This window comes from Astatotilapia calliptera, chromosome 7 (assembly GCF_900246225.1).
Source record: "Astatotilapia calliptera chromosome 7, fAstCal1.2, whole genome shotgun sequence".
Taxonomy (NCBI): domain Eukaryota; kingdom Metazoa; phylum Chordata; class Actinopteri; order Cichliformes; family Cichlidae; genus Astatotilapia; species Astatotilapia calliptera.
In genome coordinates, this window is record NC_039308.1 from 57,607,482 (window position 1) to 57,632,395 (window position 24,914).

The 24,914-nt window shown below is 41.4% G+C and overlaps 3 protein-coding genes across 4 annotated transcripts; 1 reads left to right on the forward strand and 2 right to left on the reverse strand.

The window, feature by feature from the left end:
• Positions 1 to 325: 325 nt before the first annotated feature.
• On the forward strand, positions 326 to 5,883 carry lmf2a (lipase maturation factor 2a). Its single transcript, XM_026176064.1, has 14 exons — positions 326 to 585; positions 1,290 to 1,543; positions 1,622 to 1,650; positions 1,824 to 2,017; positions 2,152 to 2,330; positions 2,439 to 2,583; positions 2,747 to 2,875; positions 2,963 to 3,068; positions 3,162 to 3,258; positions 3,334 to 3,516; positions 3,621 to 3,789; positions 4,102 to 4,213; positions 4,424 to 4,532; positions 4,987 to 5,883. Exons 1-14 carry the CDS (start codon positions 492 to 494, stop codon positions 5,371 to 5,373), a joined length of 2,187 nt encoding a protein of 728 aa, XP_026031849.1. The 5' UTR covers positions 326 to 491; the 3' UTR covers positions 5,374 to 5,883.
• On the reverse strand, positions 5,882 to 11,270 carry miox (myo-inositol oxygenase). Its single transcript, XM_026176065.1, has 10 exons — positions 11,116 to 11,270; positions 10,939 to 11,019; positions 9,708 to 9,788; positions 7,877 to 8,039; positions 7,718 to 7,785; positions 7,394 to 7,503; positions 7,025 to 7,092; positions 6,862 to 6,911; positions 6,350 to 6,462; positions 5,882 to 6,272 (listed from the first exon to the last, which is right to left on the reverse strand). Exons 1-10 carry the CDS (start codon positions 11,131 to 11,133, stop codon positions 6,164 to 6,166), a joined length of 861 nt encoding a protein of 286 aa, XP_026031850.1. The 5' UTR covers positions 11,134 to 11,270; the 3' UTR covers positions 5,882 to 6,163.
• Positions 11,271 to 11,640: 370 nt separating this feature from the next.
• adm2b (adrenomedullin 2b) lies at positions 11,641 to 20,666 on the reverse strand. Of its 2 annotated transcripts, XM_026176066.1 has the most exons (3): positions 19,732 to 19,782; positions 19,408 to 19,528; positions 11,641 to 14,390 (listed from the first exon to the last, which is right to left on the reverse strand). In XM_026176066.1, exons 2-3 carry the CDS (start codon positions 19,506 to 19,508, stop codon positions 13,985 to 13,987), a joined length of 507 nt encoding a protein of 168 aa, XP_026031851.1. In that variant the 5' UTR covers positions 19,509 to 19,528; positions 19,732 to 19,782; the 3' UTR covers positions 11,641 to 13,984. The 2 variants fall into 2 exon arrangements, with proteins under 2 accessions (XP_026031851.1, XP_026031852.1); XM_026176067.1 differs by lacking the exons at positions 19,408 to 19,528; positions 19,732 to 19,782 and adding an exon at positions 20,368 to 20,666.
• Between the last annotated feature and the right edge of the window lie 4,248 nt (positions 20,667 to 24,914).

The following is a 24,914-nucleotide window of genomic DNA, read 5'->3' on the forward strand; positions in this document are numbered from 1 at the left end:
TTTCATTAGAATTTCAATAAATAATGTATTTATTTATTTTTTGTAGCCGTAGAAACAACCTTCTGAAGTCGTGACCCTGCGTTTTATTTTATTTTAAACATTTTCAAAGTTTATTCTTCTGTTTGTATCGTTTTGTTTATTTTGCATTCAGCTTCATAGAATAAACGTGAGGTATCCCTCGAAATAAGTGATGAAAAATAAATGTATACGACATTGATTTGTTCTTGTAAAATGTATTTTATTAATTATGATCTGATCGTCAGAAACAAGCTAATCCTTAAATCGGGTTATATATCTAAATTCCCGTGTACCTTTAACGCACCACACCGTTCAAGCCACCTGCAGCGGCACCTAGCGACCATTCGGGTGAATTTAGCGTAAGCAGCTCGTTTCTACGTGTCCCCCAGCTACGTGAAATCCCGCTCCCAGCTTCCACAGGAGTAGCAGCGATAGGTGAAGGGGTAAAAAAGCAGAACGGGAGTCGGTCAAACATGGGGGAAGTTGTTCTGCCACGCCGCATGTTCCTCTGGTGCATGGCGGTCATCTACTTGACTGCTTTTGTTTCCCTCTACGTGCAGATACCAGGTGAGCCTCTCAACTCTGCAGCCCAAGAAGCGGCTAGCTGACTTCCCTTAATGTTATGTGTTAGCCTGTTAGCTGGGAACTTGGCGCTTCCTGTGTGTCCGTTCCTCTGCTTTCCACGCCGTTAGACGTGGTGAAGAACCGCCTGGAAGTTTCTTCATCCCGGGCACGGTCAGCCTGCAACTGGGCCAAATTTACAAGCAACCTGTTGTAAAAAAAAAAAAGACATACGGTGGCATTTTGAGTCACAGCACACCCGAACTATGTTTTTAATGTAAGGGGTATCTCTGCAGCCCAGTTAAGTTGAAAAAAAAAAAAAATTCCTCCGCCCATATTTGAAAGGAAATGTATTTGGGCTATTTTTTAATTTAGTCGCAATGGCAACATGACTTTCCACTGCAAAGGTTACTACTGTTTATTTTCGTTAATTTTTACGCCATAGTACATACATTTGCAACATTGTTAAACTTGTTAAGAACTGGTGGTTATAATAAAATATTTTCATTCATTTTACTTATAGAACTGCATCACATATGTATGACCAGTGTTGTTATTTTTCGATTCCACCCAGCAGGTCACCAGATTATAATGACTCAGATTATAATCTCCAGCACTGAGAAGTAAAATTCATTAAAAAGAGTAACATAATGAATCCACTGCTCACCACCAGCATAATCAGTACTGTTGCTTTCCGTGTTTGTGTGCAGGTCTGTATGGAAATGAGGGGCTGCTCCCTGCCCGCTGGCAGCTGCGATACAGTGGGAAGCCTCTGGTGGAGCAGCTGCTCTCCTCTCCCACGCTGTTGTGGCTGGGACCTCGGCTTGGCCTGGACACTCACACTGCCATGGAGCTGCTGTGTCTTATCGGTGCGGCACTGAGCCTTGCTGCCACGCTGGTGGAGGCTTTTCGAGACAGTGTGGTGTTCTTCTGCCTCTGGGTCTTGTACCTGTCTATGTATGAGGTGATTTTGCACGGTGGTAATGCGCTCTTCTGTTTTTTCCTGTCACAGTATTTCTCACTAAACTTTTGTCTGTTACAGGTAGGCCAGGTTTTCCTCTACTTCCAGTGGTGAGTGCAATGCAGTTCATTTTTTTCCTGAATACCACACAGCTTCTAAAACAGCAGCTGCTTAAAGGAGATCATTTTATCAGTGTGCTGCAAGGTCTCTGCTGCTGTGCAACACTGTTGTAGATGCAATTTCTTACTAGTCTCTCCTCTTGCTTTGATTGCTTGCTTTTCAGGGACAACCTGCTCCTAGAGACGGGGTTCCTCTGTATCCTTGTTGCTCCCCTGACTTTAATCGGAGGGTCACGAGGGGTCAGAGAGCACGATCGTGTCACCTTCTGGCTTACTCGCTGGCTGCTCTTCAGACTCATGTTTGCATCCGGGGTGGTGAAGCTAACCTCACGTTGTCCCACCTGGTGGGGCCTCACAGGTACGGATGAGTGACTGTATGGATGCCATTTATGCTGTCTTTACACAGTGGTGTCATGTTTTCTTTTCCCATTTCATTCTGTCATTTTCCTCCATCTGATTACTCTCTCCCTCTTTTTGCTGTGTGTTGAGCAGCCCTCACGTATCACTACGAGACTCAGTGTATCCCAACCCCTCTGGCCTGGTTTGCCCACCAGTTGCCGGTGTGCTGGCAGAAGCTGAGCGTGGTGGGAGCCTTCGTTATCGAGATCGCTGTTCCGTTCCTGTTCTTCAGTCCACTGCGGAGGCTCCGACTTGGAGCTTTTTACTTGCAGGTGAAAAGAAATGAATTTTTTCACGTTTTGCTTTAGTTTCACCTGCAGTATTATCAACTTCAATGTTGGCTCTAAAATGAAATCAGTCTGTTTTCTCTCCTCGTGTAGGTGCTGCTTCAAGTCTTCATCATTTTGTCTGGCAACTACAACTTCTTCAACCTGCTGACTGTGACCCTCTGTCTGTCACTTCTGGATGATCGCCATGTCTATTTCTGGTTGCGCAAGGCATACAAGACTGATAACGGGAATGATGGTATGAAACTTCATTGCACAGCTGCAGCCCAGGCGATGTTTCGTAGGCTAAGGCGTAGCTGTTTGTCACGAAGAATGCACATTTTGTTTTATCTCAACTTCCTTCAGACTAAAAGAAATATTGAGGACAAACTTTGCTCACTCTCTCTCTCCACTGTATTTAGACTCAAAGCTGTGGTCGTGGCTGTGTTACCTGCTGGAGCTGGTGGTCTGGGCTCTGCTGATTGTTGGAACAATCATCTGCTTTGACCTGCAGCTGGATACAGCTAAGAAAGGCATCTCCTCGCGGACAGGTGAGTGTTTCTTTTTTTTTTTCTTTTTATGTGCCTGTAACCAATTTTGCTTCTCTTTTTTCATGTTCCTTAAAATGTCCTTGGCAGCATTTACATACCACCAGTTTAACCTGTTTCTGAAGACCGTCACTATTCCCTGTATCTGGATCGGTGTCCTCTCACTCACCTGGGAGATGGTTACCTCTCTCTTCAGGTAAGATTGACCTATAAATGGTTGTGATGTGTTGCTTGTTGAGCAGTTGCCTTTTAGATGTTGTGCAACTTAACATCTAACTTTTATTTCTAGGTGTGCGTGTGTGTCTGGTTTCTTTAAGAGGTTTTGGGGAACGGTCCAGTGGACGGTGTTCGCAGGGGCTGCAGCTTCAATGTTCGCTGTCAGCCTGGTGAGTTCTGTTGGAAACATGGGAACTGATAAAGCTCATAAGCGATCAGCTGTAAATCGCCTGATTCTCTTTCAGGTGCCGTTTACCTTCATAGAGTACGATTCCAACTCCAGGTTGTGGCCAGGAGTGCGCCAAGCCTATGAGATGGTTGATCGCTATCAGGTAGTCAACTCGTACGGTTTGTTCAGAAGGATGACCGGAGTTGGCGGGCGACCCGAGGTTGTCATTGAGGGAAGCAGTGATGGGGTCACATGGACGGTGAGAACTTAAACAAGATGTAAAATTCTCTAATTTGTAAATTAGGAAAACTGCATATTTCATAACATTAACTTATTTTCATTTAAATCTTTTTTTCTTTATAGGAGATTGAGTTCATGTATAAGCCAGGGAATCTGAGTGCACCTCCTCCTGTGCTGACACCCCATCAGCCCAGGCTGGACTGGCAAATGTGGTTTGCTGCTCTTGGGCCCAATACGCAATCTCCATGGTTCACCAGCCTGATGTACAGACTCCTGCAAGGAAAAAGAGACGGTATGAACACGTAGAGCGGAGAGCTGCATTTTCCTTGTGCAGCTGCTTAATGGGAAGTTCAGTTAATCAAATTAGGGGGAAAAAATCCCATGTTGTTTGTTTATACGGTTTTATTTGAAAGCCACATTTTATGGTATTTTCAAAGGTGGTGCAATCAAAAGAAAAAGTAGCAGGAGGCAAATAAAAATCCACCAGAGATCCATGTTACAAGTTTTCTGTTCTACCTTAGTCTTGACTTAGACTATTCTACAGTGCTCAATTACCTTGGTCAGGAACAAACAGTTCTCTTAAAGTTTGCTTTGTGTTCTGCAGTTGTTGAACTGATCCAGTCGGATGTATCCCAGTATCCATTTCACCAGCAGCCGCCTGCCTATCTGCGAGCTCACCGCTACAGATACTGGTTTACCGAATCAAAGGCTGACGGGTCAGTGCTCTCTGGTTCTCCTCGTGCTTCATTGTGTTTGCATGCATTGAAGAAACTTCACTGGAAACATTTCACGGCTTGATTTATTCCTTTATTTCATTTTCTGGTGTTTAAAAAAAAAAAAAAGTGACTTTAGACATGCATACTAAATTTAATGCAGGTTTACTTATTTTATCCTAAAACTAGACCTCACCGACTCTTTGTTTGCAGCTCTTTCCCAGAGCGCTGGTGGAGGAGGGTCTATGATGAGGAGTTCTATCCCATAGTGCATCTGGGAAACAGTTTCCTAGAGGGCATGCTCAACCAATATGGACTTAAGGTAACTCTCGAAAATGCTTTCCTGTATTCGAAGAGCTTAATGTTCGCTCCTGATTAGATTTAGGCTTCTGGATAGTTGTTCCACAGAACCAGATTTTTGTGTTTGAAGCCCTCCCTGGGACAAAAAAGGCAGACCAGTCAGAAGAGAAAAGAGGACCCACTGTACACCAGTGTGTCATCCTTTTCAGATGAGTTGTAGAGAATATTACAAGTGGTCAAAAGTGTGGGGGAGGGTGAAAATGAGATGCGGCATGCAGTTCTATTTTCCTGCATGAATTAGACTACATGTCCATGACGTATGCCAGTATAGGAAGCAGTCGGTTTCATAATTTCAGTGTGAAAACAAAACTAACATGATTGGTGATGTGATGTAATAAAAACACAAGCCTTAGTTTTCCAGCTCAAAAGATCCAGTGTTAGCACCACCACTGATCCACACTGATTTCTGTTTATAGGACAAGTCTCCTCCGCGCCGTTTGTCCAACACCACTGTTGCCCAAGCGGTGAGGTGGGTGCGCTCTCAGGTCAGAGGTGTCCCTGCGCACACACTTATCTGGACCCTGATTGCCTGCAGTGCCACCTTCTGTCTACTTCAGGGATTGCGACATAAAAGCAAAGATGCAGAGAAGCCTTCAGACGCTCACAAGGCCACAGCGACCGATCGTACTGAAAATGCGGCCGACGGCTCTTCTTCAGACCATCATGAGAAGTCTGATGAACAGCAGGCAGATGAGGAGGCTGACAAAGAAGCAGACAGTGAAGACGAGGTGGAAGAGGAGGGAGAAGAGGAGAACGAAGTTGATGAAGAAGATGAGGATGAAGAAAGGATAGAAAAAAGATGAGGGCCTTGAAAAAGCTACTGGTAATCCATCGTAGACTGTTATCACGTCTGCCTTTATAAAATGTTACCAAGATGACCAAAGAAGATGTTTTCTGTATTTTTGTGTTTCCCGATCAGCCACTCGTTAACAACATGCCTGCCTTGTTTCACCAACACTTCACTGCACCACACTGTATCTCTCTGTATTTCTGCTTCATCACTTTGCAGAAGTTTTTTAAACATTTTAATGCCTTCCTTGTCAGTTCTGACATATACAGCTGAACACCTGGAGAAACCCAGTTTAAAAAAACCAAACAAATCATGTAGAATGAAACGAGAAACGATGATGTGGGCTCTGGTTTGTCTAGCGTTGACGCTACTGTTCGGCACAGTTTGTCTCCCGCCTGTGCTGTTTGCGTCTTGCTGTATGTACAGAACTAAATCACACAAGCACTTTTCCCCTTTTCTACAAACGTGTGTTTTGGGTTTTGTTTTTGTTTAAGATTTCAAATTAAACACATGGAACACTGTAGTGTTTTGAAATCTTTTTATATATATGTAACAGTACAATAAAAGTGAAATTTTGATTTGTACATGCTTTATTGTATAAAATAGGCATTATTATAATGATTAGAATATACAAAATAAGATTGATTTATCCAGTAAAAACTAAACTATATACAGAAAGACACCAAGTCCAGCTATACATTTAGTCAGAGTGTCACAATATAGGTATGTAAAATCATTCCACTAACCGATTTCTAACAGTGTTGTCGGTGATTTTTCTTTTTAAGCGTTCCTTTTGGTCCGTTTTACCACTGCAGTACTCCAGGACAGTACTTGTCAATCAGAGACCGGTAGTACACCTTCAGGTTGTTGACGTCAGGCAGATCAGTGGTTTTTGTGTACAGGTCAAATTTGCTGTAGATGAATCAGAGTTAAGTCCTGGGTGCAAAACTTGACTGAACACATTTTACATGTGTGTTTAAGATACTCACTTGAACTCTTTGACCCAGGGCAGCATCTTCAAGTCTTTATCGTTGCACAGATGCATGTAATCTCCATGGGAGTGCCAGGGGTAGAAGGAATGGAAGCGAATCATGTATAAGCCCTGGAGGGAGACACAAATTAGAGGTGTCTCCAGTCACTGTATGCATGGAAAAAACAAATGTATTTTTTCCACTATAATCGGGATTTATCCACTAATTCTTCTATTCTACCCCTTTTGTTCTGATGCCTAATCTTTGACCTTTACTCCGGTTGTGTTGGAGTTGCAATCAGTCTTTCCCCACAAATTAATCCAATTAAATGTTTGGTTCTTAAACCTGCTGAAATCTACCCTGGTTCTCAAAGAGCACCAAGCAGAACTGGCACCATGTCAGAGGAAAAGAGGAATTAGTGTTTAAGCTGTTAATTCAGAGCCAAGACTTTCCTGTTGCCTAACACTTTTGTGCCAACTATAAAGCTAATTGCCCCCGATAAAAACAATTTAAGGTAATAATTAACTCACCTCCTCTGGGATGAGGCACTTGTTGAACTTCATAACTCTATAGAGATACTCTGAAGACAAGAACGCAAGGGTGTAGATCACAGTGTAATAGATAAATGCTCTTCTATAGTAGTAGAACTTTTAAAAATAATTTAAGTCATGCGTGGCTGATGATGCTTCTTACCATCGTGGCCCCAGGACATGAGGACATTGTCAAGGCCACAGTTTGGTTCGTAGATCCCAAACTCAGTGCTAAAGGGGGAAAAAACATAACAGGATCAACTCCCTGCACTTTTAATAATTAGACTACAATTTACTGTCAGCAGTCATAATTTTACAAGGAGCATATTTTCAATAGCACAAATAAAAAAAATTTTTTTGGTCAGCTGATTAACACCAACTGTGGACTGAACAGATGCAGATGTGTGTTTTTATGTCCACTGAGCAGTTTGCTTTCAAGCACACTTCGTTAACTTTTTTTTCCAATGTTCTCATCTGTAAAATATGTGCAATTATTTTGTGAAATTCGCAGAGTCAACGTCAGAATACCAACTTGTATTTGGGATTATTGTCATCTGGATTTTTCAGGAAGGTGTTGTTTCTGAACACAATGGAGTTTTGAAATTTGCAGCCAACAGGAAAAGTGTCGCCCACTACAGCCCACTACAGGACACAGAGACACAGACAGTTACCTTAGAAACCTATTAAAATTAAACATGAAACAAATGGGATTTATATAGTAATAATAACAATAATGAGCAATAAACTAAATGAACACAACTGTGTTAAAACTTCCGTTTGAGGAAAAGCAGCTCTGAAAACTTTGAACAGATGAATCTGCTGTGCCAGCTTTACCTATCTTGGACCTATCCCTCACCTGCGGTTCATCCCAGAGAGCCATGATCTTTCCGACATCATGGATCAGACCAACCAGCTGGAACCATTCTGAGAGGTACAGTAAGTAAAAGATATTTACTCTATAGCATGAGCTTTTCCACAGTCTCGGTGCATTTCTGATTCTCTCTCTGCACTTTACCTTTGTCTGGGTGTTCTTGGCGGATGCCTTCAGCAGTCTGGAAAGCGTGGAAGGAGTTGGGGAAGTCCACATCGGGATCAGACTCATCCACAAGCTGGTCTAGAGACATGATGGCATCCATCATCCCCATCCGGGTGTGGTTACAACCGTTCCATTCAGTGTGCTGCATCAATATTAGACAGTTAAATAACTCCAAGCGGTGTGTGAAAAATGCTCTGGTGAACAGATAGAAGTGATGCTATTCAGCGGTCAAAGGAGCTTGCAAAGAAAAGCGTCTGGACTTCTTTAAGTTGCTTGAAGACGTTTCACCTCTCATCCGAGAAGCTTCTTCAGTTCTAAGGTCAAATGGTGGGGAGTCCCAGATTTAAACCTAGTGGGAGTGTCTCCCCACAGCATGTTGCTGGGTCTGAAATACACTGGGATGTCATGCTTGGAGAAAACTCTCCTGAGTTTTTCTGATACACCAGCTACATAGGGGATGACAATGTTGTTGCGTCTGTCTTTCTTATCCTCCCTCGCTGGTGTCTGATCTTCTTTTCTGTGCCTCTTTGCTGACTTTAAGAACGCCCATTTAGGATAGCTGCACGTTTTGAGTGCTTCCTTTACATGCGTGTGTTCCTTGCACATGCGTGTGAAGGAACACACGCATGTAAAGGTTGCCGGTGTATCAGAAAAACTCAGGAGAGTTTTCTCCAAGCATTTCAGACCCAGCAACACACTCAGACAGAAACTGGTTCACCCAAAAGACAAAACTCCAAAACACAGACTTAACAATGTGGTGTATGCTGTACAGTGCAGCGAGGAATGCTCAGACCTCTACATTGGAGAGACCAAACAGCCACTTCACAAGCGCATGGCACAACACAGAAGAGCCACCTCCACAGGACAAGACTCAGCAGTCCATCTGCATCTAAAGGACAAAGGTCACTCTTTCGAGGATGCCAATGTTCACATTTTGGACAGAGAGGACAGATGGTTTGAAAGAAGCCATCTATGTCCACTGTGAGCGACCATCTTTGAACAGAGGCGGTGGTTTACGACACCAACTGTCTGCCATCTATAATCCAGTTTTGAGTTCCCTCCCCTAGACGCCTTAACGACCACGCACATCCTGGGCCATCTGACCTCAGGAATTCTCATGATAAGGTGGGGCCAGGTTTCACAATGAGCTCACCCGAAACCCTGGCTGATTGGGACCCACACCCAGTTCCACACCTTGGCTCAGGCGATTAGAGGATCATCAGGGGGTCCTTTTTTCCCTCTGTGGGGGGATACTCCCACTAGGTTTAAATCTGGGACTCTCCACCATTTGACCTTAGAACTGAAGAAGCTTCTTGGATGAGAGGTGAAACGTCTTCAAGCAACTTAAAGAAGTCCAGACGCTTTTCTTTGCAAGCTCCTTTGACTACGATGACCTGGATGACTGAGAACCTTCACAGACACGATGCTATTCAGCAGTTAACACTAATATTCTGCCGTTTATAATAAAGCAAAAGCACATCATGTTGTCAAATATATGACAATATATTCAATGTATAACTTTGTGAGGAGAATTAGGTTAAGTAAACAATGTTAAGGCCAGAGACTGGTCTGTGATTCAGACCTCTTTCTTTTTTGTTTGCTCAGTCTGAGTCAAGTTTGCTCATCCAGAGGCAAATCCAGAGGTCGCACAAGTTCAGTGTGATTGACTAAAAGCTGCCATTCATGAATCTGTAACTGATCATTTCACATAGTGACAGACCTTATTTTTAATATCCAGGTCTCTTTTTTAAAATGTTCTCTTTGTACGAGGTTTTACTCACTGTTTTTTTTTTCCTTCTAATTTTCTCACCTTTTGGTTTACAAACTCCACTGTTTGATAGGTGTGCATCAGGCTGTACGTGTTGAAGACACGGTCAATTAGGTTTCCGCTCTGAAAACACAGACCAACACCAACAGATTCTCAAAAGCAAAAACTGATTTCCAATGTTTCCGTGTGTTTTTTTATGTGTAATATCGTTACGTATGTTGCTAAATAGACTTCGGTGAACAGGTATTGCAAAGGGGTTATATACAAAATTTAAAAAAATTACCTGTTTCTCAATTATCTTTGTAGCTGTGTTATTGTACTTAATTGTAATCAATCAGCTTCCTTTTGTCCACTTACAATAAACAATAATTTTTTTAACTGCATAAATAAAGGATACATAAAAGTCCCTGCCAAAAAGTGATTGCGGCTTCTACCTTGTTACAGGAATGTTGTTTGTTGGTTAAGAGGACTTGATATAATTCACGAGAGATATATTTGACATATGTTTCACATATTGTAGATCAACAAGTTATTTATAGCAGTTTAAATACAAGCAATCAGTTTTTGGCACAACACCGGCCAATGATTGGTCGCTCAGTGGATCTAACAAACACACTCTAAAGGACTAAGTTCTGCCCCCACACCATTTATATATTACATATACATATGTACATATTAATTAAACTTATATTTACATGCTTTTTTATCAGTATTTATTATAATTAACTTTGTTTTTATCAATATTTATTCCCATTGTGAGAGTATGAATATTTATACTTTTAATCCCGTTTTTAACACTGGGTTACATAGTTGTTTAGTTAGATCAGACCATCAAATCAATGAGCTTCTCGGAAAATCTGCATTAGACTGTAATGTTTGATTAGTTAAAAATCTGATGACATATGCAGAACTGTGTCAGCCTCTGCTGATAAAAACTCAACTATCTTTCAGTGAGTTGACCCCACTGTGGAAGCTTAAACTCAGTGAATGACTAAATGAACTGAGTGAATGATCTGCTGTTACAGAACTGATCAAATTAGCCAGAAGTCAGACTCTATTGAGTAGAAAATAAGAACCTGAACTCCCCTTGTGGTCAGCCTTGGGTTAGTGTTAGGTACATTTTGATATTTTGCTTAAGTTTTGGCTCACTCTGAAGCTCAGCTTTTTTTTTTTTTTTTTAACTTAAAGCAGTTATGTCTGCCTGTAATTATAACCTCAGTTTTTTCCTTCAACTCATAAATTAATGTGGAATTAAGCTGGTTTGTTTAATTACCTCAAAGTTTCTGTAGTCTTCCTTGTCTTTCGCCTTACTTGTCTCCAAATTTGGCCGATATGCCAGAGACGGGTCCGGACCCTTTGAGCAGTAAAAAGTACATTTTCAGATTTTACAAAGCTATGCAGCAACTCTGCTTTCAAATGAATGGTGTGAATGGGCCAAAATTAAACTTACAATGTTAATGATCCTCATGGCTGATAGGTGAAATCACAGTTACTGTTGGGTTGTGATGGGTTGTGATGCGTCGATGCTCTGGTGGTCACTGTCCGCCTGCCCATATATATCCTCCTGGTTCAAACTGTAACCTTTTTGACGTGCACTGGGGGCTAGGTCTACAGCAATGTCCTGTCACACTTTAACCAAATTTTATGTAATGGGGTACCCTGTGTTGCACGTTGGCCTTGTTTGTGTGTTTTTGTATGTCAGAGTGTCTGTCCGTTCCAGGAAGAGCTTTTCAGTGATCAGCAGATTGCATGTTTGGGCTTATGTAGAATGACTCAGTACTTCTTTTCACAGTTAAGTTGTTTTTATTTTTTTTATAATTATCGGGGGAAAAAAGTTTTTACACATATGTAGATCTGTTTTTAATACTATTTATGCATTACATACAGTAGATTTGTCATATTTACATGTCTGCGAACTATATCACAAACTATTTAAATAGCAAAACAATTCTGCTTTCTTGTAATCTATGGGTACTGGTCCTCATGAAGGCAGGCTCTGACTTGGGATTTTTTAGTATCAACGGTCCTGTCTTTCAAGTATCAGCTGGTTCAAACGCAGATTAACAGAGGTAAAGTTGACAAAGATGTCCAAACAAGCGTTACTTCGTGACTTCTATTTTTTTTATTGATTGCTGTCTGTCACATAAACCAAATGCCTGCCTCTTTACCAGGTCACAAGGTGAACATTGTAAAGACTGAACAGACGACAGGAAAACCTTCATATTTTTCCGCTTTGCTGTGATGAGATATTTGGATTTGAATTTTGATTTGCAACCTTTACATTCCCTCGGAGAGGACACGGAGTACAACAGATCTTTACATTTTGTTTTATGTGTTAATAATACTGTACGGCATAAAAAAACATTTTTGGGCATAATTTTTTGGACACAAACAAGATAACTTCTCAGAAAAGCTTAAATATTTCTAGTTCTGATTTGCGTTTAAGGGGTGTATCTGGGGGTGGTAGAGGCTTGGCCCACTCTTAAATCTAATTGGCCACATTAAATGCCTCCCAAAACTGTTGAGAAACAACAGCCTGCATGCGATCAAGCATGGCACATCTGATGTAAATGTTGCAAACCGTGGGGTTTATTATACTTGTGTAAAATATGTTTTATATCTAAAGCTATTTGTGGCTGTAGAAGGAGCTGGATCAAGTCTGGTAGCCTCATTAGCCCCTGCCTCTGCTCTTTGTTTATGAACGTGACTTACAATGTGTGTTTTTTCTGAACATTTGAACTCTACCTGCTTTGTTCTGTGCATGTACAGGAAATGAAACGTGAATGTAAGTCACACTCACCTTTTAGGAATGGACAAAAAAGTGTTTCATAGTGAAAGAATAAAGGAGGCAACATGGATATGAAAAGGGTAAAATGATGCTGGTTTGTAACTTTACTTCATTTGTAAAATATTGTCAGTATAATACAGCATGAAATGTTCACAAAAAACTTCACACTGACGCCTCGATTTGCTGTTGACAGGTGAAATAACTATAAAGCTTTTATTTAACATCAGTGTTAGAAGAAAACAGCACAATGGTTTACAAAAGGACACTTGTGTCTTTGAATGGAGTGTATATGAAAACAAAGATTTACTAAAGTGTGATATTTACAGCAAAACTGACCCATTCATTTAAAGTTAAATAACACACCTTTAAAATTCAAGTCATATTGAATGTAAAGGATAATAAAGTGCTTTCATGCATTCCTAATAATAGCCTGTGTGAACTACCAAAACGGGAGTTATAATGAGCTGATGTGCACACAGAGAGAAAAGAATAAAACAAACTATAAAGCTTAAAAAATGATGGTCTAAATTCACTGGCATGCTTAATCTGCGCTGGTGAAAGGCAAAACACTGTAAGCCCTTATAAATGATCAATTAAGGCTCAAACTGATGCAGAGAATATCGAGTGCGGCTGTCCTCCCTCTGGTTTAATAGAGTTGAGACCTGCTACGGTGTCTGTTAAGTGTACAGACAGATTACGGATTAGGGTTAGTGGTTATTTTGGCTGATCATATGCACTGTGGGTTTTTGGGTGAAGGGTTAATTGGGTTTGATTGGGGGTTATTCTCGGGTTCTGTCTGCACTGAAGCAGAGAGGGATAAATGTGCTTTCAAGACACATTGTGGATTAACACTGAGCTCAGGTAAGTTAAGAGGAGGAGGATAACCATTCATCAGCAGACATTAGTCAGGTAGGGATTGGTTGAGAGAGGCTTGTCTGGTTACAAAGATAGTCGTGCTGTAAATGCCAAAACATATAGGACTCTAGTTTTAGCTCGGTATAATGCTGTAGCCCACACTACAGGTAATAATCTTTAAAAAGTGTTATTTTTACAGATTTGACAATCGTATCTGTAGCTTACAATAGCAATGTACTCGTCAGAATAATTGATAGATTCAATCTCAAATTGGTGATAATGAGTTGAAGCAGGAAGTTGTCTTGGGAAAGACTCCTGAGTGACCAAAGCACTCTGACATAAAAAAAAAAGCAGTCTGCTGTTTCCAGTCAAGCGACTCTGACCTTTCCAAATGGCCTCTTAGTCTTTGCTGTTGTCTTTTTCATGATGTTGCCTCATTCAAAGCGTTCAACAGTTTACTCTGTGAGTACCTTGTTCTTATTACTGATGAGAGTTTTAGTCAAAACTATAAAAATAAGACCCAAGCTGTAAAAAACCCCACAACTGCTCTGTTAAGGAATGACAGCAGTAGCGATATTTTTGAGCCTGAACATATAGTTAGTGTAACAGTGGACCTGGGTAATTTGCCAGCAGGTGTTGATGAAGTTGTCTTGAGTGTGGGTGAGTGGGTGTGGCTTTATCCATAGCTGTGAGGACTGCGGGGGTTAATTGGGGAGGAGTCTTCCCTCCCACTCTGTCCAATCAGCTGGTACAGACGGTGGCTGAGGTTCTGAACCTGACAGGTGCCTAGGACACACCCCACCCTCATCAGGTGGGGGTGGCCCCTGCCTCTACCAGCATGGCGACGACCCCGTGACCCGTGCTGCCAGACTGGCACCTCCGGTAGCACGTTGTGGCTTTGGTCGACCAACAGGTCAAAGGGCTTTGGCGGGGGATCTTTGTGTGGGAGCAAGGCCCTCCAGATGATCTGTCCGTCTTCCTCTGTAATTTGGTTGGGAGCAGCGACAGAGAGATCAGACACAGTTGGCACGATGCTGGGGTGAAAGGACTTTGGGAATTTAGAGGTTCTGGGAAAACTCAGCCTGAGAAAAACAGACAGAAAGACAGAAAATATTTCCAGGGAATCACATTCACATACGTCATATAAACGTGACTTATGGGTAATAATACTACTTTCAGCTGCTGCCTTATTCACAAAGGGTTGTCACAGTGGGTTTGTTGCATGTTTGACTTGGCAGGTTCCCTTATTGATGCAACCCCAAAGGGATATATGTCGCCTCTCAGGATCAAACTAAGGATCTCTGACTCTACTATGGAGCCCCCATGACTTTAGGGTACATTACGTTGGTGCAGATTCATTTCCTGAAGACTTAGTGAATCCTTTAGTATAACTTCAATTAACCTCATCCCCGCCTAACGCAGCAATTTAAAATTGAACAACTGTGTGGATATGAAAGGGTGACTGTGTAAACGCGCAACATTAGCAATACCTGTTCAAATGTGATGATTGGCAGTCATGCATGTCACCTGCTTGAGTTTCACAGTGAAACTGGATAAACGCCTTACAGGATTCACGGTTGCACTGCAGGAATGTCTGCTGTGCTCAGTCTGAGGTCTCATTTTTGAGAAGAGATGATAAAGAAAGACAGAGTGGTGCACAGGTAGTAGTTCTGCCTGTAGCTATCTAACCGTCTATGTGCATTGCTTAAACATTAAAGCACTGCTTTCCCCCATTAATCTTCAAAACACAGTTAAAAGGGTGATAAGTTCATTTTAGTCAATAATTAAAAAAGAATGCAACCAGTCGGTCTAAAATTTCTGCTAGCGACATCTAAAGGCTGCTCTGTTTCCAGCTCCCAACCGGACCAAAGTGGTTTAAACCAACAGAGTCGAGAACCAAGACACTGACATCCGCTCAGTCAAAAAAAAAAAAGACATGGTTAATCAATAACAGTATGCAAGTCGGCAAATCTCACAACAGTTCCGGGAAGTGACAAAGCACAATGTAGATTGGTGGTGAGGGGCTCCTACACCTCCTCCACTCCCCTTGAGTGGGTTTTAAGTACTTTATTTCTCAGTCTCCTGCTGTCTGCACACGTTTTTTTCCCCTCACATCATCACAATACCTTTTCTATTTAAAAAAGAAAAAAATAATTCCCACTTTCTCCCAGATGCTCAAAAGTTCAAGTGCAAAGAGGGGGTATGTTTTGTCATGTAAGCAACCAGCGATGACATAATACTGCACAGGTAAATTAAAGGTTTGCAATAAAGCAATTGTCTGTTTATTCCAGCCCTTTTATACTGCTGACAGGAGCAAGTGGTTAAGTCAAATGACTGCAAACCCTCATCGTCCCTAATTCTCTTTAATACTTTTATAGTTTTGTCAAACACAACACTGCCTTACGCATGACTTATAATTCTGTACTGCAAAAAATGATATTGTATATTCAGTATGTAAGGAACAAAGAATAAAGGCAGAGGGATGGATGAAGTAAGATAATGTTTGTTTGTTTGTTGTGAAAAGTGGGCCAGATTACCATTTTATCCTGTAACTAATCCTGACTGGTATTCTGATCACTCTTCTGGCTGGACACCTTTAGCTCTCACTGCCAACACACACGAGAACACACATTCATTGTGTGTTATACCATTGACTTTAGGCTAGGTGAACTGAACTGGTTTTAATGGATGGTGAATGAAGCGTGCACACTTAGACACACACACACTGGCATAATGTTGCATGGTGGAGAATTAGTCAAAACACGTGACTGTGACACGTGACTGTCAAACTGAGATGCAGACTTTTGCATGCATGCGGTACACAGCGTAAGAAAACTCTTGGCTTTATTCATCTTTACATGCGTGTGCTGACATCTGTAGTTGCCTGTCTCTTTTTCTTTCTGCACAAAAAAACACACATTTGTGCATTTACTCACACACATACATGGTTAAATGGCCCCCTGTGGTGAGGTTTAAAATCAACTGCCACTGAAGGGAAAGGCACTTGGCACCAAACTGCCTCCCAGTAACAAGAAATCTGGGCCACTGAGCTACTTGCTAGTTTCTAACACATCTAATACAGGTAAGCTAATATACAGCAAAGAACCAATACAGTAAACACATATGCCTATTTTTTATTTTACTTCCAGTAATTTTTAGTGTCTGCATTTTCATTGTGGTGAAAAGGTTTTGCTTATCCACTGTACTACAAGATACGGGGATGGGTGTTCTTCTTCACCTTTCCACCTGTCTCCTTTACATGCACACAAATGTTCTGTCTTGCTTCCTCTGGCTTTCCTCCCTCTTCTCTCCAGAGCATACCTACAGCACTCTAGACTCTTTTCCACCAGCTCCATACTCTCACTATGGATCACAATGCCATGTGTGAACATCCTAGTCCACGGAGACTCCTGCCTGACCTCATCTGTCAGCCTCTCCATCACCTTTGCAAAATAGACGGGGCTCAACCCCACCTTGAACTCCCACTGCGCACCTCACCTCTGTCTCGTTGTCCTCATGCATGTCCTGCAACACTCTCACACACTTCTCTGTCACTCCTAAATTCCTCATGCAGTACCACAGTTCCTCTGTTGGCACCCTTCCGCATGCTTTCTATAGACCTACAAGGACACAGTGCAACTCCTCCTGACCTTCTCCGTATTGCTCCTTTTCAGCTGTACTGCTGCTCATTAATCATTACTAGCTTCGGTCAAGCTTCAACAGCTCTTTCTCATATCTTTGTGAGTGGCTCTGTAGTTATTATAGCTCTGAACATCACCCTTGTTCTTGAAATTCAGTACACAACTTTTCCATCTTCTCATTTTTCAAGATTATGTTAAACAATCTGGCAAAAATAAGCAAACTCTCCTGTCTTCTCTCCTAGACTCCAGACCTGTGGAGGTATGGAGATACCTCCACAGGTATGCCATCTGGACAAATCAGCTTTCCATGTTTCATCGTCTTCATAGCACATTCCCTTGCCTCATTCAGACATTTGCATAAATACCACTCTTTCTTTTCTGTTTAGCAGTGGATGGGTCAGAGTGCAGTGAAAAACCATCTTGCATTCTTTAAAGTGCATCCTTAGTCTCCACTGGCTGTAGATTTATAGCTGTGAACATGAATTCACTGCATCCTGAGTTCTTGTAGATGAGAAACTGCCCACCAGAGGTGCATGCGAGCACAAAAATGTCAGACGCAGTTAGATATATGTAACAGAGAGTGAGAGGACCTCATGTGTCCTGCCTTCTTAGGCACCAACCTCACCTTCTTCCTTCAGAAGTGAGAACACACCTCACATCGCCTGCTGTGTGCTACATGTGAGAAGGGATAGCTTTAGACAGCATCTCACCCTGGCTTTGTTACAGCCAGTTACATTAAAAGTACGACTTTATTATGAGTTGACAAGATCTGATGATAGTGATATCCATTTCCCAGTCACAGTTTTCTTTGCCCACCTGGTCTGTTTAATGGCGGTACTAGCTGGAGAACAGAGAGGGATTGCTTATCGTCAATGAAACTTACTGTAAAGTTGTAAAAAAGTTATTTTTTGAGCAGCTGAGATGCTTTAAAATGAAATTTGGTCATAACTCACAGGAAGGAAAACAGAAACGATTGTTGCCTATAATATCTGGTAGCAATTAACACTCCATGATAGCAGTATGTAATAAGCTGAACCCCCTTTTTGTGTTTTTCTTTCTATTGCAACCCCCATTCCCTCACCTCTCATGTGTGATTCAGGATGTGAACCTGAATCTGAGAGACCAAAAGGAGCGTCTCCAACATTCTTCCCCAGTTAGAGCTCAGCATGGGGCTGTTCACAGAGAGACTGAACACACATGCAGACACATACGTGTACACAGACACACACACCCTTTTGTCCCTATGGGTTGCCCACAGCTTCACTAACAGCACGACCCCCTCCCTCCTTTTGGCTCTGTCTTTTTAAAATTACAGCAGGATGCTTTCATTTTTCTTTCTCTCCTCTTTTATTTCTTTAGGCTCACTTTGCTGAGAGCCAGCAGCAATATTACGTTACATCCAACAGCACTGAATCACACTGAGACGTTTGAGATGGGGTTCCCCACAACCCCCACCCCCATTAGCCAGAGATGTTTAGTATATAATGCTACACAACTTAATCAAATTGATAATTCTTATTGGTGTTGTTGAGGAAAAACAATCAAATAAACAAGCAGGAATAGTTCTGAAAAAATAAAAATAAAAATAATTGTATGAAATGCATTGCCTTGATGCCTTTTTATCTTACACTGTTATTGCACTAATTTAGCTCTCGAACAATAGATAAGGTGTATTAACACTAATGTGGGATTAAAGCTTTATAAAAGCTGCAAATAAGGGGAGAAATCCCTCTTATATAACTTAGACTCAGGGAGCATAACCCCTCTCCCTCTCTTACGCTTTCTTTCTCACACACACAAAACAGCGTAAGAAGTTTTCTCTGATTAGATCTACCAAGGTAGCAGAAAACAAAGTAACGACCTGTGGGTTTGCATGTGACGGTAATTTTAAACGGCGTGCTGCTGGCCTTGAAGCAGCCACATCATAACATGTTCTTAAGGAACCTACAAGCTGCTGGTGTCTTATTCAGACTGCTTGCTTGCTGCTTGGCCCCTCGGTATGCGCATGTATCCTTGTCCCAAATCCCACTAAATCACCTTCACCTCTGTCTCACCTCCTGCTGCTACTGAGAGGAATTACCTTACTCCGTCACTAGACCCTTTTTCTTCTCTTTTATGTTTTTATTTCTTTCTTTTTTTTCTTCAAATGCTGTGATGTGTAGTCATTGTTTTGCCAAAGTTACCTTTTTACAAAGGCTTTTTATTTCTAAAGAGAGAGTTTAAAGGGTGTTATGTGGTGCAAATTTATTCACAATTACTCACAAAACCTTTTAACATTGCTTTATACTTTATCTTGTATGGGGGGAAAAGAGGAAAAATACAAAATGTGCATCAAAGTAAAGCAGCAAAATTAAAGTTGTTTTCCATTAAGGTTATTAGTTAAGAAGATATTCTGAATTTAACAATTTACTTAAAAACAAATATTTAAATCCCCCTAAAAGTTTCGGGGTTCGGGTACCTGGGTCTGTGAGTTCTCTGCGGAGTCAGTGCTTGGGACTGGATCTCCAAAGGCAAGAGCCCGAGCAGCACGCACAGCCACGCCGGACGGAGGGTGCACATGACAGGGTAGCGGAGGCACACTGTCCGGGAGCAGTAAACCAAAATATTATTGATATTACCGGAAATGTTAAAAAGAATCGATTAGAAAAAAATCCGAGAATATGGTCTGTCTTTTTGTTGTTGTTTTGTTTTTACAAAATTATCTCTAACATGTAAAATGTCGCGTATTCATGAACGACACGGTCAGCATCATCTCTGTTTCCTGCATCTTCGGCACACTGACCTCCGCGGTGTAATCCAATGTGATGCTCACTGGGGCGCAAAGCAGGAGCGAATGGAGTGTTCTGGTTTATAAAGTCCGAAGGAGGAGGAGGAGGAGGGAGGAGGAAGTTTTATTGCGTGTCCTGCTCACCAACCTCACCTCCAATGAACCTCGCAACCTAATTAAACCTCAAGAGCTTCAGTCCTCTCACTAATCCTGGGTATGAAGTGGATCTGCCATATTTGTTTTGTGCTTTATGTAAGGTAACTTATATTTTTGGATTTCATTTCCCATTAAGCAGTGTCCTTGTGGCCAATGAGCCTAGGCTGACCCACTTAGAAATAACTGCTGAACCGATTATTATTAACACAGTGAAGTCGTATTAAACCCCCTGGAATACAAAGAAAATGTTATTTTTAGTAACAGGACTTCACTTATATGACAACCACGGGTTTTCATACAGTAGCCTACTCAATGCATGCCTGGAAAACTAACAAATAACTTCCTATAAAACCTGAAATAAAGTCATTATAAAAAAAAATAATTTTACTTTGAAAAGGTATTGCATTTTATTAGTCTAATGCTTTCTACTTTGCATAAATCTTCTATTTCTTCTTCTACCTGCTGGCATTAGTGGATCATCTGCCTCCATCTCACCTCATCGCTGGTATCCTCCTCCGTCATACCAACCTGCTCCATGTCCTCCTTCAATACATCCATTAACCTTCTCTGAAGTCTTGCTCTTATCCTCCGGCCTGGCAGCTCCATCTTCAACATCCTTTGTCGAAACCAGGTTTCGCTGTCGAAACCTGTCAAAGCTGTCTCACCAGCTATCCCATGTTAGAGTCCCATGTTAGAATGTCCGACTTACCATCATTAAAAAGCATATTTAAAGCTTAACACACATTAATATGAATGTCTATGGACAATTCCCCCCTTAATAACAACTATGAGTAGGGTAATTTTTTAAGAAATTTTTTTTTAAATGACTTTCTTAACTGGATAATTGAACTAGGTACATGTCTGCATTGGCTGATAGCTGTCTTGACAAGGGCAGCTACAGTTTCTGCTAGGCCTCATCCACTACCTCAAGTTGTTAAACTGGATCCTTTTTGTGTTATCTTTAATAGACTGGCTACTGTTATGGCTTGCTGTGTGGTTCGTACTTCGGTTTTGGTGAGTAACTTTTTTGTGTTTGTGTTTTCTGTTTGTTACCACTGATTAGCTGCATTGCACTCATACAGTTTATGAATATAGCTTGCTATGAATCTAGCTAGCATTAGCTAATAAATTAGCAGTCTGTTCTTTTGTTCATATAATATATCTGCTTCAAAAACCAACATGGCAGAAGCCAAAAAGCTAACATTATAGCTTCAGGTCAGCACCTACACAGGTATTTTGGAAAACATAGCCTTTTTGCCTCTTGCCCACATATTAGCACCATTTTAGGTCTTTGAAAACGGAGATTTCTGGGGGTTTTGTGGGTTGGGGAAATCACAATGCAACTTTGTTGCTTTTATTTTGAAGGTGACTGCTATTAGACGTGTGTGTGTTCAGTTGATACACATACCCACATAGCAAAATTGGTATGGCCCGGATCAGGCCCACACAATGTGCTTACATATGGCTAACATACCGCAAAGAACGACGGCCCTTTGGTGGCCCAGACCTGGTTTGCCCAAGGTTGCCCACACATGGGCCAGCACAAGGCCAGTTGCATACACACTGGTGGTCCTGTGCTGGCCCATGCGTGGATTACCTCTGGCAAACCTGATCTGGGCCACCAAAGGGCAGTCATTCTTTGCGGTATGTGGGCCATCTGTAGGTGGTGTGCAGCCACGGGCCAGTTGTAGACACACTGCTGGCCCAGAACAATTTCAGCTCTGGCCCCAGATGTCAGCCTAATGTATACTTTAAACAAGCCATGCAATAACAACATGTACCAGATGTTATGGCCCTGGCCATAATCTGCTTTAGTAGTTGTTTTCTTTGTCTGTGCCTTTAAGTCTTTGCAGGTCCCGGATTGGATGAGCTGACGGCTGCCGATTGGTCCGCTGATCATGTGGTCGCATTCAAAATCCATCACCAGGAGTTGTCCCAGGCAGCCACTGACAGCAGCAGCAGACCTGACCCTGGCCTCTAAAACCTGAGACATTTGTGCCACTTTCTGAGTTCTGTATATAGTGTGTACATTAGTTTTCATTGTAAATAGCACCTTGTAAATAGCACTGGAACAGAAGGGGTGAGCTGCCTTATCATTTTCCTTGCACTGTTTTCTCCTGTTTATTTCAGTTAGGGAGTTAGGTGTAGCGCTTGTCTTTTGTTTGATGTTTGATTTCACATAGGGTTTTAGATAACACCTCCTCCTGACTTAGCTTGTTTTGTTTGTTATTTTGGCCTTTGTTCACCCCGGAGCTTCATTTTTGCAGTGTAGATAAATAAACCACCATTCACTAAGAAATTGGTTTTCCCTCTGTGTATGGTTTTGGGGACCAGGGCGGGGCAATCTTTTCAAACTTATGTTGCGTTCCTGTACCCCTAGACTGGGGCGTAACACCAGAACATGCAGAAGTAACATGCCAAAACTCTGTTCAGACAGTGAGTGGACTGATTCTTATATAGCACTTTTCTACTCTCCCAGATTACTCAAAGTGCTCAATACAACATGCCACATTCACCCAATCACATACTTTTGCTTAACTGAGGGCTTCCTAACTACTTTCACACTCTTGACATGCAGATTGGAGGAGCCAGGGATCAAACCACTAACCTTCCAATCAGTTTGTGACCTGCTCTACCACCTGAGCTACAGCCTCCCACTGGCAAAGATGAGTAAGCCCTCACTAGGTTTTGGATAAAGTGTACACTCACAAACCTGTCAAACCTGCATTTGAAACATTGGCTACCATAGCAGTAGAGTGGCATTTGGGTCTTCTAACTAAAATAGGAAAATAGGAACATAAATAGTGCCATCATTGCCAGACGTGGCCCACATCTGGTTGACATACACTCTGCCAAAACACCAGTCAGTCAGAAGTGCCAGCTTGATTCCAGATCTGGGCCAGACCTGTTTTCTGTGGGCCTGGGCCACATAAACCAAACCACAATCAAGCCAGATATGGCATGCCATCACGTAGACAGTGCCATCTATGTCAGGCCTGGCCCATATCTGGATGACATACGTCTTTTTTTTTTTTTTAACTCTTTATTTTGTACTTTTTCCTTTGTATTACATACGGACAAGACAATAATAATAATAACACAACAACAAACACACAAAAAAAAAAAAAAAAAAAAAAAAAAAAAAAACACGAGAGGTCCCGCCCTATAAGGCTGACTGAGACTTATAAATTATCCATTTTGTCCACTGTTTTCGGTGTTTGTCAGATTTCAGTCTCAGAGTGTAAGTCATTTTTTCCATTGTATATATGTCCTCGATTACGTCCATCCAGTCTTCCAGTTTTAAAGGATCGCTTTTCAGCCAATTCTTTGTTATCACCTTTTTGCTTGACAACAACATAATCTTAAACAAATACCAGTCCTCCTTTTTTACATTTTCCCATATTCCAAAATACATTACTCGTGCCTCACACAGTACTTCATACCCCAGCACCTTCGTCATTGTTGCCGCGATTCTTTCCCAATATGATTTAATATATTTACACTTCCAAAACACATGTGAGTGATTGGCGTTCCAGTCTCCACATAATCTCCAGCATTGTTGGGGTGTTTTCAACTGCTTGCTTTTGATATACGGAGTAATAAAAAACCTAATCACATTTTTCCAGCCATATTCTCTCCATCGTCTAGAGCTAGTGGAGTTATGCTGTGTGAGACATAAGGATCGCCAATCATCCTCTGACAACTCAATTTGTAGTTCCGATTCCCACTTTTGTTTAATATATAATGTTTCATTCCTATTCGAATTTTGTAGGCCATCATATAATTTCGACAGAATTCCTGATGGAAGATTTTTATATGCACCTGTTATTGTTCCTATTATACGATTTCTTTCTCTCGAGAGCTTCTTTCTAATTTCTGTATTGTAAAAGTGTCTTAATTGAAAGTACCTAAATAAATCTGATTTATCCAATCCGAATTGTTTCTGTAGATTCTCAAAAGATTTAAATGTTGTCCCATCTATTAATGTACACATTGCTGTAATTCCTTTATTGACCCATCTTAAAAATGTGCTATCCCATTGTCCACTTTGGAATTTTCGAGAGTATGCAGGCCAAATCAGCAATTTACAATCTTCTGTAATTCTATATTTCTTCATTATTGTCCACCAGAGTTTAATAGTAAATTCAGTGATGAGATTTTTGTTCGTGGGCTGGGTAGTTTCTTCTCCCAATCTTGCTTGTGGATGACATGATAGGCAATAATTTAACTCTATATGCTTCCATTTTGGATGACATACGTCTTATCATGCCAGAAGTCCGCCAGCAGTGCCGGCTTGATACCAGATCCGGGCCAGACCTGCTTGCTATGTGAGTACAGATTGATGCAGAATGTAGCGTTTTGAACAAGAGATGGTGTTAGAGATAAAGCAGTGTGCTTAGTTTGTGGTGAGAAAATTGCTATGTTGAAGGATTACAGTTTGAATTGCCATTATGAGACTAAGCACCTACATAAAAATACAAGAACTTGAATGATGCAGAGCGCAAACTAATATGTGAAGACAGAAGAACTTTTTTTTTTTACCAAGCATTACACATCCAAGGAAGAAGCAGTCAAGACCAGCTTTGTCTTTTCCCATAAAATTGCACAAATAGCAGTAACAAAGGTAAACTATTCTCCGATGGGAAGTTTATTTGGTGAACTGTTATTATGCCCATGAGAAAAAAAGAAGCATTTGAGAATGTGTCTCTATCCAGGCGAAGCATAACAAGACTGATCAAGGACACTGTGGGAAATCTGCAACTTACGCTGACAAAGTGGACACTTTGAACTGGACGTGATGTCTGTGACACAGCCAAGTTACTCATCTTTATGGATGGGAAAACTAAAGTGTTTGAGATTGCAAGGAACAATATTTGTTCATGGAGGTAACCACACGCTTGGGATGAAATGGGAAAAACTGGCAGATGTGACCCCTTGGGAAAATTAACTGCTCACCTCTGGTATACATACAATAAAAACTTTGTTACTGTAAGCTCTCGGAGGACATTTTATTAGATACACAGGCAAGTAGATGTGGTCAA